Here is a 15,980-nt window from a genome sequence, read left to right on the forward strand (position 1 = left end):
TATGGTTTTGTCACGATTAATTGTTTTAGCTCTGATTGCTATAATTTACAGATTGTGACCAGTTTTAAATGATTATATTTCATTTAGTTATAGAAAAGGTTTGACTGGGTTAAGTATGGTAGTTTTCAATAGGAACCATATTCAGATGCCAAAAATGTATAGAAATGTCCCTTATGGTGCATTTTAACATGTAGAGTATAAAGACTACACTGTTTGACTTAACATTTGTTGATTTAAAGTCTTGTCGTAAATTATGGTGGTCCAGATGGAGGAAAGAAACACAAAAAACTATAAAATAAATTGCTTTGGTTTTATAGAATAAAACCTGTACAGATGACAAACTGTGTTTTGAAAAAAAAAACAAAAAAACATTTTGACTCCGGATAAAAACAACTTAAGTTGGATAAGATAATTGTTCTGTCCTCACAACGCGTGACTGTGTAATACTGCTAAACTCAAAACTCTTTCATAACTGAAATATAACATTACTTTATGTGACTATACTAAAACATATAGTAACACGTTACTTTATGTCAATACACTCATTTTAATGTTACATTAAATATTATGTACATCGCTCTACATTTTATTAATAGAATTCAATAAAACATGTTTTAAGTGTCTTCCAAAACACAAATACTTACAAACGCGAGTCGTTTATTTTCTATCTGCCTAAATTCTTGTTGACATGGTAACCGGAGAAAAACAACGTCAAAGATAGTTTGCTCATAAGAGTGTTCACTCCGTCACGTTTTTGCAAATACAATATAACAAAGATCGTTTTGTAGCCCAAATGTCACACTATGATCAAATTTCAAACCCAAAACTTCTACAATTAGCTATGAACGCATATGAACTTACTAATGCATGTATTACCTTTTTGTTCTTAATAGAAAGCAGTAAAATAAATGCAACAAAAGCTTTAAAAGTTGTATTTAAAATAATGCTTCTCTAATTATACGATATTTGCTGATAGTGCATTTGTATTCATCCTCCTTTAAACTGATACCCTTAAATAAAATCCATCATTCAGAAGTAAATCTGTAATTTAATCTTGTTATAAATGCAGCTGTAATAAATTATTAAACACCATAATTTAGTAAAAGTGTTTGGCAGCCATTTTGGTATTCAACATGGCAGTCTGATGACGAATCTATATTTGGGGTCAGTTTATTTCATTACCTCATCCAGGAATCAGTTTTTACATGAAAAGTTTAAAGCTTCCTGCAAAAAAAGCAAATAATATTTAATTAAAATCTCCATTGAAAATCGTAAATATTATATTAAATGGCTTCTCTACAAACCTCAGCAATATCTTTCAGCGTCTAATACAATAAAATAACAAAAAGAATAAAATTAATTAAATGTAACTACACATTTTATTATTCAAATGTCTTTATTTTACACTGCTGAAGTTATATAACAGAGAACATTAAATAAAAAAACAGCCTTGGATGAAAAGACAAAATAAATCAGAAAACAGTCCAGAAAAGCCTCACAGCTCAAACATTTTCATGTTGTAAAATAAACTTTAAAAACACTCAAAGTAATCTGAGAGAAACAATAAAAGTAAAACATATTTTTTCCTCTTCTGCTGCTTCATTTTCAGTAGTAGTTTTTATTTCAGTTCATCCGGTTGCTAAAGGTTCCCCAACCGAACGTCACACTGTTCTTGGCGCCATGATTGGCGCCTAAATCACAACTTTGTAACCATTTGAAAGACGAAACACAAAAGAAAACTTGGAATCCCAACAAGAGAAAATATTCTCCATTATTTTAATAAGCCTGACACACCATTGGTCCAAAGCTTCCAGCATAAAAGTCCAAGAAAAACACAAAAGTACAGATCTTAGTAGTCACAGAAGAGCAATCAGTCTATAAGGATTATATTTATAAATAAAAATAAAAAATATACAGGTGAACAAACTGATATGTTAAAAATCAGTCAAATGTGTTGAGAAGCAGGTTTTCACCCCGACGGGATAAAACTCAAACGTTCTCTTCTTGTTCTGCTGTTTTTGCTTTTTAAAGTAAAAACTGTCTGAATTCAGAAACATTAAAATTGACATATCACTTAAGGGTGTGGAAAGCAAAAATTCATTAACACTATTTTACAGGAGAGAAAAAATAGAGACACTCAGAAAATGCTTCGAGTATTAAGGCAGTACTAAGGAAAAAATACAATTGCGGTAAAGTCAAAATGAGAATAAAGTCTTAATATTATGAGAATAAACACGTAATATTCTCATAATACTATGATTTTATTGTGTTATTTCAACTTTATTCATGTAATTTTATGACTTTATTTTTATTCTTCTTTTTAAAGTTATTTAAAACGTCTAAATAGGTCCGACCTTATATAAAGTTTTAAAGAGCCACTGCCTTCATGCTTTTGTTTTTAATAAGTCGGCCTTGTTGTGGAACCAAGCAGCCACTAGAGGGGAGCTCTGAGTTAGATAGTATTTAACCCGGAACAGCAAACATGGCGACCGATGATGAGGAAGAATCTCCGAAAATGAGATTTTTTAAAAAAGAGGCACTGCGGCAGATGGAGGCGGTCTGAGCGGCTAGAGACGTAATAATTAGCTTTATTACGTGAATGTGTGCGGCCATTAAACTGATCGGAGTTTCTGTCGTCGTCGTTGTTCCTTTCACTGATTCCAGGTGAGCTAAACTGCGATACCGGTGTTTTTGCGCCGTTTCGATGGACTAAGATGCGCATAAAATGAACGCAGAAAAGCAGCTGCGTATTTGAGCATAAAAAGTATATTAATATGGGTCATATGGCTCTTTCTTCAGGGCGGCATGGCAGACACTGTGCCAAGAGATAAAACATAATAATAATAATAAAAACGTAGCCATTAGCAAACAGTTGCTAATTGCGTATTGGTCATAAAATACGCAACTCAGCTCAGGAACTGAGATAGTCCAAACTGCATGACGCAAGTTTAGGAACACAGTTGCGTTTCTTTTAATGGTTTTAATTGCTGAAAATGTGAAGTATTCATATATGTCAACTGCTAAAGAAATATTTATTTTGTTAGTTTAGATCTTTAGGAGCAGAGGAAAACAACCTGCTGCTAATAAAACTTTTACACTTACTAGTTTTTAAAGCAAAATGGGCATTTGCTTTAGATTTAATTAATATTCTAATGAAAATATAATACTGTTGTTGTTGCGCAACACCCCCCCTTCTGTCTCTACTGTCTCACTCTCTGCTTCCTCTTCTGAGAGGGGAGATGTGCTACCAGCTCTCCTTCTAACGGGTTAATTGAGTTTCCTAAATCTGCCGGGATTTACCCTGTCCAGGACTGAAGTAAACTCTGTTTAAGCTGGTTTCGAGAAACGATTCGCCTGGTTATCTGACGGCCAACATCCAGGTGTCCCACCCTTCTTCCCCCTGTGAATTAGCCAGACTGAGCAGCCTACAGCCAACTAGTTTCACAGAGCACACCTGTTAACGGTCGCTCGTTCTCTATTTTACAACTTGCATTTGTTATTGAACCAGGTAGGTTTTAGTGACTCGGGCGAGTCCCAAGGATGACGTTTTAAATTTGGGCTACCAGCAACCTAAAAACATTTTAAACTTTTTCCTCTCCAGAATCAAACATCACAGCTATTTTACAACCATCAAAGAACTTTAAGGTGACTCATTAACTGAATGTCCACAACATCTTTTAGATTTTCTTTATGCTAAATATTTTATTAGTAAGGCAGTTTTGCAAGGGTCAGTACAGCTTAATTCAGTAGCAGAAATAATCAAATAAGTAAAATCAATCATCTAGTCTATCTTTCCCTACTGCTGATACTGAGAACTAAAAAAAAGGGAACCTTTGAGAGAGACGGACGGAGTTTGGCGTTTCGAACCCCAGACCTGGCTTGATGATGAAGAAGGTGTTGCAGCAGGAGGAAGATGTTGATCGGCGAAGGCAGGGATCTCTGTAGGTCTGATGAGCTTCTTTTCCACATGGATGGTGAGGTCACACAGGACTTGGTGCTGGCAGGAAAAAAGGCACCAGTTCTTCTTCTTTGTCTTTGCCTTTGTCTTTGTCTTCATCTTTGTCTTTGGGGTCTGAACCCAGCTGATGAGAGAAGTGCGATTCGAAGCCACAAGTTGTGGGCCTGACGGGTTGGTCTCCATGAGCGGGACAGTCTTCGGCTCCGTGGCCCCGGCTCTTCTTCAGCTGCAGAGTTCTTTGTCCATCTCGATCTTGGCTCGAAGCTGCCCGGAGGATCCAACAAAAGGTTCCTCTTTTGCACCCACTTTTTATAGGGTTTATCCACCCTTTTGGTGCGTTTTCATTGGCTGTCTGCTTAGACAGATGACCTCATATCCATCACTGTCTTACAGACATTTCCTGATGTCTGTGCTAATGTCTCAGGGTTGCTCAACCTCCTGTCTCCGTTGTCTTCACAACCTTTCACCTAAATAAGGCGTTGATCATCTCTGCTCTCCTGTTAGTTCCTTGCCTTTCACCTTTCACCTACTCTCTACCTCCAACATATCAGTGATGTTTAATTGCAGTTACACCTTTTACACCATTTCAAGTTCAATGTCAAAATCACATTTATATCACATTTATTTTCTTCAGCTTCTCTGATTTATCATTCATTTATAATTTTATAACCATAACTTATATCACATTTATTTTCTTCAGCTTCTCTGATCTATCATTCATTTATGATTTTATAACCATAACTTATTAGTTACTCTTATTATGATCTTAATGTGAGTTATTACAGATGTTTTTCTGAAAAGAAACCAAGAATAATCCATGATTCTAATTATTTGATGCCAAAGTTACAGTTACTTGTTTTTCTTGTAAGTGTTCTCACAAATGTACGTGTAAATATTATTACAAGTAAACCAATATTAATATAAGTATTTTACTTTGAATCTTATCAAATTACTCAAAATGTTTAGATTTCATTCTTTTAAAACTTTACCTTTAAAATAAGGAATAGTCTCAGCTATTTTTATAAATCTGCAGGCTGGAAACTTCCTCTTTTTCCAGGAAACCTGCTTTTCCTGTTCCATGACTCTCTCTGACTGACTATGATTTCTTATGATTAGATAGAAAAAAGTAGAATTAAAGCAAAGTTTGCTTTAGACAAAAACAACACACACAACCAGATTTATTTTATTGACACCTAAGTCTACTGTTGGGCCTAGATGTCACTTGAGTGATTCATTTTAAAGATAACTTTATTTATTATTACTGTTAAACTTAAATCTCCAGCATGGGGAAGTGGGATGAGCTCGGATTTTCTTGACACTGTGGACCAAAGTAATATGGCCCACAGTTGCTCCAATATGACCCAGTTGTTACGGTTTTGTTCAAGTTTCAGACCCGAAAAAGGAAATTTTAAACCAGCTAACTGGAGTAACAACTAGCTAAAATTTCACTGAAACTAGAAAATGCAAAATTCAGCTCTTCGTTGAGCTGTTTCCCAAAGATTTTAGTAGTTTGAGAATTAATATTGACTAATTAATAAAGATAATCAACATTATCCTTTAGATTAAGTCAGTTTTATGTTCATGCTCTGGTTCTGTTTTAGCTGAAAAGATCATGTAAATTTGGTGAATTGATATTAATATGATAAATATCACAGATCAGGATGAAAAAATTGACGCAGCTAAAAGTGGAGGTTCATAAACGTTACATAAAAAAATCTCAACATTGCTTTTATCCCAACTCTTTATTTTAAATATTACAAAACGTTCTGACTTGTCAAAAACACAGCGTCTTTGAACGCACCACAGAGATCGGCATGATTGTTACTGAACTGATGGTGCTGCAGAAGAACAGCTAATAAAATCTTTTATTGGTCTTTTCCCATGCAGAAACCATCATTTATATCCAAAATAAAAGATACGTGCAGAATAAAATAATCAGTAAATCACATTTCCATCAAATACCAACATTTGTTAAAGTACAAACTGATATTTAAGTATTTTCTAATCAATAAGCACACAAAATTTGGATTAAAGCATTTGGGATGTTCTGGCTTTACTTTTTTCAACCAAACATATTAAATGTGTTTATTTTTCCACAATTAATTAATAAAATTAATGTGTTAAAGTCCAAGCCCTTAATTAAACCAGACTGTATGAGTTTCTGCACAAAAGTTATAAAAAACTAAATAAAACCAGTAAATGAGCCGTTTTCTTACAAAAAAGTAGCTAAAACCAATTTTATTTATTAAAATTATCATTAACATCGTTATTGTGCATAAATTATCTGCTTTTTATTTTTTTTTCATCTGACTCTTTTTGTCTGTCTTCAATCATTTTTTATTTATATATGCCATTTATTCAACAGTGGTGCAAATTGTGTATTTTTTATTCAAATAATTATGTTTGAGAGTTTGAATGTCTCAGAAGTTAAAATAAATATATATATATATATATATATATATATATATATATATATATATATATATATATATATATATATATATATATATATATACATGTAACAAATGTTTTAAAGCTGTGCAAAACAAAAGTTTGTAAGATCAGGGGTGTCCAAAGTGCAATTTCTTTTTTTCAATTAGAGCAAAATTATTACTGAAATATTAAAATCTCAAAATGCAAGTATTGATGCTTTTATGTTCCTTAATTTTAAAAAAATTTTATCCAGTAACTTTTACCAAAAGCAGATCTCGGTTCCTTCAAATCTACAGTTAATCTATTAAATTTGGCAAAGAGAGAAACTGATCCAAATCCAGCTGTTGATCCAAACAGACGAGAAAAAACTTGTTTCTTTGAAAAAGGCAAGCTTTCAACATTCTTTTTGTTTTGGTTCTATGATGATTTACACTGCAAAAATAACATTTTACCAAGTATTACTGGGCTATTTATTAGTGGAAATATTTTAGTTCACTTGAAATCAAACAAAACTAACTTATAAGTAATTTTTCAGCATATATAGGAGATTTTTAAACAACTAATTCCTTAATATTGATGAAAAATGCTTCTTCCACTTATTTCACTTAACAGTGAAATAATCTACCGGTAAACTAGAACCTTTTCCATCAATATTAAGGAATTATTGACTTAACACAGGCTGCTATATGTTGCTGAAAACTTACTTGTAATTTAGGTTTGTTTTAATTCAATGATATGAAGATATTTGGACTAGAAACTAGACCACAAACACTTGGTAAGAGTTTGTTTTTGCAGTGTACAAAAACTTTGCGTTTTACCTAATGCGTTTTATTAAAATACTGCATGTCTGGTTTATTGTGGAACAATTTTTTTCTTAGTTTTTAATGAAACAAATTTCTCATTTTTCATATTTTTGTGTTATGAAATAAGAATGCATCGGATCGGATCTAACAAAAAGTTTTTTTGTCAAAACCTAAAACAATCAGATTGTCATATTTAAAATAAAAACTTATATTATGTCCATCAGTGGGTTTTAAACTTAGCATTTGCTCCTTTAAATAAATAATAACCAATAAATTCACAACTTATCAGTGAAAGCAGGATTTCACAAGATAAAGTGTGAAGTGGAAGATGGGAAGAGAAGCATTGAGAGCGAAACCAAACCCGATCAGGTCAGGCGAGAACAAGACAGGAAGTGGATCCGTTAGTGGACTTTCCTTTTCCTGGATCGGTAGCGTCTCTGTCTCTGCTTGTACAGATGTCTGAAGTTAATGAAGAGTCCTGCAGGCAAGGACAACGTCTGTTACCATCCAGGCGCTGGAAATCCTGGAAAATGCTTGAATTTTGTGTAGGTGTTTTCAAGGTTTGGAAAGTGCTTGATATTCAAACGGTTCAGTTTTGTAATAAAGTACATTCTAATTTTTTAATAAAACCCAAAATTTAATTTAGAAAAGTTAATTACAGTTGAAACCATATGCTCAAAGACAGTAAAAAGACATTTTCAGACTAAAGACTTTTTTTTCTTGTTTTAAGTCAGTTTGAATCACCAAAATTATTTCTCTTTGCTAAATGCCAGAAAACTTGAGAATATTTTGTAGCTTTCAAAAGAATTTTAAAAAATTTTTACCACTGAAATGATTAATCGGATGAGCCAAATTTTTGTATCTGATTAATCGTCAAAATAATTGATTAATCGATAACTAGAATGATGATTATTTGCAGAGTTGGGTAGTAACTAGTTACATTTACTTGAGTAACTTCTTTGAAGAAATGTGCTTTTAGGAGTTTTTACTATGCTGTACTTTTTACTTTTACTTGAGTAATTGTATTATGATGTATTTCTGCTCTTACTTGAGTAAAATTTCTAGATTTTCTATCACTGGATGAAAAATAAACACGTTTTAACCAAAGATTCACCAGACACACACCTGCAGTTTCTGTTAAAGATTTAAAAGTTTTTATTGTAAGAAACTGATTTGGAAAGATTTATTTTGCCTCATTTTATTTTGTGTTACTTATGTGAATTATTGTCATTTTGGTCCTTAAAATACCAAAAGATCCATTTATCTTTACATTTTGGTGCATCTGATGATGCAATTTTTAAATATTAAAATGATTGATAATTGGATCAGTTACTCAGGACTTGTGTAGACTTTTTACCAAATACCTTTTACTCTTGGTTGAGTAAAAATATGTTGAAGTCGTGCGATTCTTCAGTATTTCACAGGTAAACATGCATTTCTCACCCAGAAACATGAGGACCAGGTAGAGCTGCAGCGTGTAGGAGAAACTTAACGAGTGTCCGAGCGCGGAGGGCAGCGGGACGCTGAACAGACGCGTCTCGTCAAAGATGGGCAGGGACTGGATCACAGCCACCGCTGCAAACAACAACAAACTCTCTAAACCACCAAAACCCACCGCTGACGGCGGCTTCAACAGGTCGGAGGTCACAAACCTTCAGCTACGACCCCCAGCGGGTACAGAGGGATCCACAGGCTGTACCTGAGCCACGTCAGCGGCTTCCAGTCCGTGCCGATGCAGGCCAGCATGTAGAACGGATATCTGACACGGAAAGAGCTGCTGCTGAAACACACGACCCGCTGAGCAACCAGAACCCGGGCGATCCGAACTCACCTGAAGATCTCGATGGAGCTCCACAGGTAGAAGACATAGAACACCACGGCCTTGTTCTGCATCTCGTCCAGGCAGCCGAAGATGACGAACAAAATGACGTTCCTCCCCGCCACCTAGAGAAGGCCAAATATAAAAATACAAATGAATGTAGGAAAAGTGAAGATCAGAAAACACTTCAAGGAGCTTCAACTAAAGCAGAGAATCGTTTCAGCAGCAAGCACAACCTTTAAACTTCTGCTAGGTGGAACTAAAGGTACACAGGTATCTCTAGATTTCTCTTTCTACCAACAGTAAATGTGAAAATGCTTTAAAACGTGAATGTTTTGCAAACATTTAGCTGACGATAGGAACCTGATCTGCCGGATGTTTTGTCCTTTATCAGAATCAGGAGGGGGCTGAGCTCTTGATTATTTCCTGGATTAGCTTAGTTAACAATTGGATAGTTAAAGATACCTTAAAAGATTTTTTAACAGAATCTGAACCAGGTATAACATATTTACCCACAATTTTTTTTAAGTAAGAATTGCAAAACGGTTATATTTTGTAGAGTTTTGGGTTAATTACTGCTCTGAATGTGCTGGTCTTTCAACACAATCCCTGTTTTTGAGTCTATATTCCAGTTAATTATTAATCAATTAGTTAATTATTTCACTAATCGATTAATCGTTTCAGCCCTGCTGGGGTCGGACCTGTTTGTTTAGTTAAATCCAGGTGGGGACTTTTTCTGGGGACAGGCAGTGCACTGCAGAAAAAGCAGAAAAAACTCAAGCCTCTAGTTTCAGTACCTGGATCATCGCAGGGAAGAATCCGGTTTTAACCAGACCCAGTAAGGGGTTTACGACCTCCAGCACGGCCATCATCTGGCAGAAATACATCATGTCCGCCGTGGTGTGGAAGGTGTCGTAGAACGAGTCTGCGGAGGCCGAGAGACACGAGAACAAACGTGACTAAGCGGCACGTTGCACCACAAATAACGGTGATCATTTGCAAAACAAATCCCTGCAGCGTTGTTGTGTTCCTGCTTCTATTCAAATGAGTTCGTTTTGTGAAAAGCTCCTCCAACCCGGCCGGCAGGGCGCTGCGTCCGCCTGTGTCCGCCGGACTCCTGTTCTGTTTCATCGCGGCGTGAACCTGATTGTTTGGTTCTCCTTTCAGTTTTTTGTGATCCGACACTCGACCAAAATGTCGGTCCAGCATCTAATTACGAGGCCCATAAATTTTAAAAGCGGATAAAGAGTGCAAACGCTCTGCAAGTGATTCCTGTTTCCTTTTTCTGTGTATAGATATTTTTATAGACAGTAAAAAATGTTTTTAAATAACAGTTTGACACAAGAGTATTAAGATCACTGGAGGAAAAAAATAAAAGAATTCCAAATTCTTTCTCAGAATTCCAACTTTTTTTCTCAAAATTTCAATCTTTTTCTGAGAATTTCATCTTTTTCCCAGCTGTTCAGTTATTTTCTGACTTCAATCTCAGAATTTGACTTTTCTCAGTTTTTTTTTTCCTCCACCCCAGAATTCAGACTATGGTGATCCACTAATATTTATAGTGAGTTAGAAAATTAAGTTAATAATAAAACACCAGATTCTCGATTTGGAATCACATCAAATGCCAAATGCTGAGAGAAAAAAAATTGTTCTGTCTTTTAATCCAAAACATCTGATTTCAACCAAATACTAAGCACTTAAATTAGATTTTTGCCCAGTGAAAGACGATCCATGCATTTAGTGTGATTCTTTTTTTTAATTAACAAACCTTGACCGAGGATGAAGAGTCGAACGGTCATGTTGACGAAGATCCAGGAGAATCCCAGGAACTGCACCAGGTTGTACATGAACAAGTATCCCTTCTTCAGGCTGATGTAGGCTGAGGAAACAGACAGAGAAACGTTTCCGTCACCCATAAATAAAAAATAAACGTCCATGTTGACAGAAAAGGTCAACAGTAGCAACACAATGGTAGAAATTAAAACGACTCACGATCTTTACGAACTCTCGACTCCACGCTGATCTTGTTGATTTTCTCCTCCTAAAACAGAAAGTTATTGAGCTCCATATTTATAATGTTTACACTTCTCATTGGTCAATTTATTTCACGTAAAAAAATCATGGCTTGCTGTAGATTTGAACTAGCTTTCAAGAATTACAGCCCTGTAAATAAAATCTCATCCTTAGAATGTTATGGCCGAACTCTCAAGGACTCGCTCTCGATATTTCCTCCTTTATCAGAGACTTTATTTGGGAGAACAGGCTGTGAGAGACATGGGCTAATCTGCAAACACGTCATAGTTACAGACACGCTCCCTGATCTCAACGCATTGCCAGCATGTCTTTGCTTTTGTCTTGCTGTATGTGCCATATTCTACACAATGGTGTCTTCTCATCCTACTTACCAGTTAGTATTTAGATTATTACCTGTTAGACACTGTGGAGAGTTCACTTTTAACCCAGAAAAGGAATTAGATTAGTCACTCTAGCTTATTTTTATAAACTGTTCGTACTCACTACTTAGACCATTATTATACTTCTTAGATTAATTTTTAGATTACTATGCAAAGAGACTGATATAATTGCAACCCAGAAAAAGAATTAAAACGAACTTAGAATCCAGAAAAAAGAAAAAAAATCTTCCAGAACAGGAACATTTAGTTTTTATTATTACTTAGAAACTATGGCGTACTCATTACTTTTACAAATTCAGAGCATACTTAGAAAGTCCAGAAAATACTTACTTATACTTATCTAGCAACCCTGAGCAGGAGTATCTGGTTTACATTCTTTAGATCAACATTATTAGTCTATTTTTTCTTCTTTTGCTCTCTCCTTTGATTTGTTATTTTGTTTGTATTTCCGTTTGTTGCTGAAAATCTGCTATATTACCGTAATAAAATTACTGTACATTTCAATTTATTAATAGAATTCACTATTAAAGATGTAAACATTTATTTTTGGTCCATTTTAAACAAATGAATGAATGAAAAAGAGGATAACTCTTCATAAAGGCATCTGCCAATGCATAAACATACATACATACATACATGTGGGTGGGTGGGTGGGTGGATGGATGGATGGATGGATGGATGGATGGGTGGGTGGGTGGGTGGGTGTTGTCAGCACTGAATTCTCTTTCATGATTTTAATTTTTTCCTCTTTTCTCCCTCAGAGTTGTTCGTCTGGTTCTTGCCTTGGCCTGGAGCTCCATCTCGGCATCCGACTCATCCAACCAGCGGTCGAAGTCCGGAGCCAGAAACAGCGGCTTCTTCTCCCGCAGCGTCAGCCGCTCCCACCAGCGCTCGTCCCGCTTCCGGATCTTAATGTCCACCTGGCGCTGCGTCAACTTTTGGTGGATCTACAGCAAACCGAAAGGACCAAAAGTTTCACCTCACTGGGAAACAAATGCAGGGCAGCTTAAATAGAATAAAACATCTATATATAGAATAAAACATACAAAGCAGTATTTTCTAAATACTGCTTTTTGTAAAGTTATATATGTAAAGGGTTCATACACTTTAAACGGAAAAAGTAAAGAACCTTTCTTGCATTTTCAAGGAAATTTACAAATAAAAACAATACAAATGAAGTAAAAAGAGTTTCAATTTACTATGGTGACACAACATTTTCTTGCTAAATTTTCTGGAATTGAACAAATGGAAATAATTTTGATGATTCTAAAACAAGAGAAATTTGGTCTGATTTAATTCCAGACAAGGAGGGGACAAAAGAGTGCATGTGTCCTTTTATTATCTTTAAAAATAAGTTCATTTCTGCCAAAAAGCACAGAGGTTAATCTAAAAAAATTTTGGGAAATCTTGAAAATGAATTTCAAAAGTTGCAAATTTTTTCTAGAAAATCTTTTATATTAAAATACTTTTTGATTTTTCTTCTAGCCAATTGTTGACCTTAGCAGCTCGGAAATTTCCACGTTTTCTTTTTTCTTTTTCTAATTTTGAGATTAATAAAAACTTTTCTGGAAAAAACATGGAAACGTCTGCGTTTTAAAATTCTACATTTTTGACTTTTGAATCTCAGAAATGTACATGTTTTTTCTAAAAAATTTCTGTGTTTGAAAATTTTAGACAATTAGACATTTTCAGAAATTAATCTAAAATTTTTTTTGGTGGAAATTTACTTTTTCCCCCTCTTTCTACTATGGCTCTAATATGCCATAGGTTTTTAACCATAAGTAACATTTTCCAAATTTAGACTTTTAATCAAACATTAGATTGAACTTTATAACAAAAATATGCAGTTTGAATATGAAGCATTTTTTAAAACTGTATAGAGAAATCAAGCATTTTATAAACCTTGAAAACATCTAATCGAGCATTTTTAAAGATTTCAAGCACATATTTGAACTAAAAGTCAACAAGTTTGTACATGTAGCTGGTAATTAAGATCTATAATCAAAGGACATAAGGAATTAAAAGTATAAATTGACACAATTTTGGTGTTTATTCTGATATAAATAAAAAGTCAAAACCAAAATAAATGAGCAACAAAGTATCAGCACCTCTGGTTTAACTGGTTCCAGGAACTCCAGGTTGAACTCATACTGGTTGTCTCCTTTAGCTCCATGACCCTGAGCTGTGGAGCAGAAACTCAATTTTAACCATTTATAGATTATTTATCTCCAAAGCAGAAGATTTATGAACGAAGGACACAAACCTCTGAACTGCAGTGTGTTGTGCCCCTGCAAACTGATATCAACGTCCTGGAAAACACAGAAAACTGAAGATTAAAACCAGGAAAACGGACCAAATATCAGGGAGGAGTTTAAATTTAAGCTTTTATTTTCTAAACTGTCTCAGTATTTCACAGAACAAAGTGACTTTCTACTAACCAAACCTACAACGAAGACAAAAATCACTTTTCAGACTTGACTAATTGGTGATAAAGAGTAGATTTTATTGGAAAAACAGAAATATTTACTTTATACTTGAATGATTATTTTTCTGTTGAATGTTATTTCTTATTTTACAGGTTTACAGAAAGTATCATGCGGTTGTATTTTACTGTGTTATTTAGGTAAATGACTGATGTGTGCAATCTGACAGCAGGTTTTCTGGAAGCCTGTTTAAGCTTTAATTAAGCCATTCTCTAAGAAGACTGAACAAGATCCGGAACCGCCATGAAAGGTCCTGCATTTTTTATAAACCTACCATCCAACAGATGGTACAGGATCAGAAGGTTTTAACCTGCAGCTGGGTATGAAGAGCACAAGATTCAAACAAAGAGCCAATCAAAAAATATTGACAAGGAACAAAAGTGTTTATTTTAAAACAACATCTTCTGGACCTTAGCTAAGCTAAACTGCAGATAAATATGATGCTTTAGTTGGAATAAGTTTGTACTCCCTTCTGTGTTTGTTGGATTCACAGATACCGTCTCTTTAAAAACACCAATGTCATGTACAGTGTTTTTATTACATTTAATGTTCAGAAACATCCCAAATTTGCGTGAATCACATTTAATTGCTTGTTTTAGTTTAGTCGCCACAACTGAATGTTAAGAGTTCAACTTTCTCTCACATTATGTTTTTAAAAACACATTTATTTATTTCTCTCTCGTTTGGTCTCAGGTTAGTCGGCACTCGTTTTGCTGCTCAGCGTGCTGACGTCTTCTTCTTCTTCTTGGTATTTATTGGCGGTTGGCAACAAACTTACTGTAGCATTACCGCCACTTACCAGTATGGAGTGTGGTTCGAGATGGTCTATAAACTTTCACTTTCTACCTTTTCCCTCCATTAACTCCTGATTAAACATACTCCCACACATACACACCTGCTTATATTATCCAACTTGCTTATAGCTTTATATACCCCTCTTTGATATTCTTTACACATTCACACCCAACTTGCTCTACTCATATCCTATGAAATAGCTTTGTTTTTTTAAGATACCGAATAATTATTTGAATATGTCTACTCCCGAAATCTCTCCTCAAAAATTCTATTAAATTAAACCTTTCTTTAATACCTACACACTCTCTCAGCATGCATCTTCTCTCTTCTTCATACTTACAACACTCTAAAATAACATGCTCTATTGTTTCAGACTTCTCACAATAATCACACTTTCCAGTTTTATGCTTTTGTATTTTAAAAAGTGAACAATTAAGCCCTGTATGACCGGCGTGCTGACGTCATGCGCATGGACTCTTTAAATCTAGCTAAACGGACACTAGCTAACAAAAGAACTATAATACAACAGAAAACAACATTGCACAGAAAACTGTGAATAATCCTAATTATTTTCATTATTAATGTGTATGTTTTAGCAGGTACTTTAACCGCCAGTTGACCGCCAGCTAGTGGCTGTTGGGTCGGACTGCCTCACCGAAGCATCGCTCAGTTCCACCCGGAGAAAAATCTCTCCGTGCCGCTGCGCCCAGAAAACCTGCGGAGTCAGGATCTGCATGTCCACGCTGCGATAACTGGTGATTTACACGCCACGAAGAAGCAGAAAATTCATTCAGACTGATTCATGGAAGTCCTCACCGAGGACTCGGAGCGATAGATGGGGGGAATCGACTTCCGAAAACAAATCCTAGACAGATTTCAAAGTAAGATAACACTTGGGCAGCTTCAAAATAAAAGCGTCTTCTTCCTCTTTGGCTTTTAAACGGCTGCCCACATTCAACGTGTTGGACTCCTGCCACCTGCTGGAATTGCGAGGTTATTGCAGCGTTCCACCCAGTTTTTTTTATTTTTATTTATTTATTTTTAACTTATTTTAATATTTTCAGTCAATTTTTACGGAATCAGATATACAAGACGGAGATGTTACATTTGAATTAAAATATTTTTGATTATCAACCACTGCAGCAATCATTTTCAGTTTAGTATATTTATTTTCCTCTTAACTCAGACTTTAGGAATCTCTGGTTTACAGTATATTGGAGGTGTGACATATTGTTCCACAAACAAACAAACACACAAACAAAAATTAATTGGCAT

General features: G+C 34.9%; 1 protein-coding gene across 3 annotated transcripts; it reads right to left on the bottom strand.

The window, feature by feature from the left end:
* Positions 1-7,249: 7,249 nt before the first annotated feature.
* On the bottom strand, positions 7,250-15,809 carry LOC116719063 (very-long-chain (3R)-3-hydroxyacyl-CoA dehydratase-like). 3 transcript variants are annotated; one of them, XM_032561425.1, is made up of 11 exons: positions 15,361-15,809; positions 13,691-13,736; positions 13,536-13,609; positions 12,210-12,374; positions 11,006-11,051; positions 10,782-10,892; positions 9,811-9,938; positions 9,026-9,138; positions 8,847-8,953; positions 8,638-8,769; positions 7,250-7,672 (listed from the first exon to the last, which is right to left on the bottom strand). In XM_032561425.1, the coding sequence occupies exons 1-11, from the start codon at positions 15,439-15,441 to the stop codon at positions 7,596-7,598; spliced, it is 1,080 nt and encodes a 359-aa protein (XP_032417316.1). In that variant the 5' UTR covers positions 15,442-15,809; the 3' UTR covers positions 7,250-7,595. The 3 variants fall into 3 exon arrangements, with proteins under 3 accessions (XP_032417316.1, XP_032417315.1, XP_032417317.1); XM_032561424.1 differs by having other exon boundaries at positions 11,006-11,054; XM_032561426.1 differs by lacking the exon at positions 15,361-15,809 and adding an exon at positions 14,185-14,206 and having other exon boundaries at positions 11,006-11,054.
* Between the last annotated feature and the right edge of the window lie 171 nt (positions 15,810-15,980).

The sequence above is a fragment of the Xiphophorus hellerii genome, chromosome 4, assembly GCF_003331165.1.
Source record: "Xiphophorus hellerii strain 12219 chromosome 4, Xiphophorus_hellerii-4.1, whole genome shotgun sequence".
Classification (NCBI taxonomy): domain Eukaryota; kingdom Metazoa; phylum Chordata; class Actinopteri; order Cyprinodontiformes; family Poeciliidae; genus Xiphophorus; species Xiphophorus hellerii.

Coding starts and splice junctions, on each gene's coding strand:
- LOC116719063 (XM_032561424.1), bottom strand. CDS start 15,441: ATGCAGATCCTGACTCCGCAGGTTTTCTGGGCGCAGCGGCACGGAGAG. Junction 12,375..13,535: donor TGGAACCAGTTAAACCAGAG/GTGCTGATACTT, acceptor GGTTTGCTGTAG/ATCCACCAAAAGTTGACGCA. Junction 10,893..11,005: donor GTCGAGAGTTCGTAAAGATC/GTGAGTCGTTTT, acceptor CTGTTTCCTCAG/CCTACATCAGCCTGAAGAAG.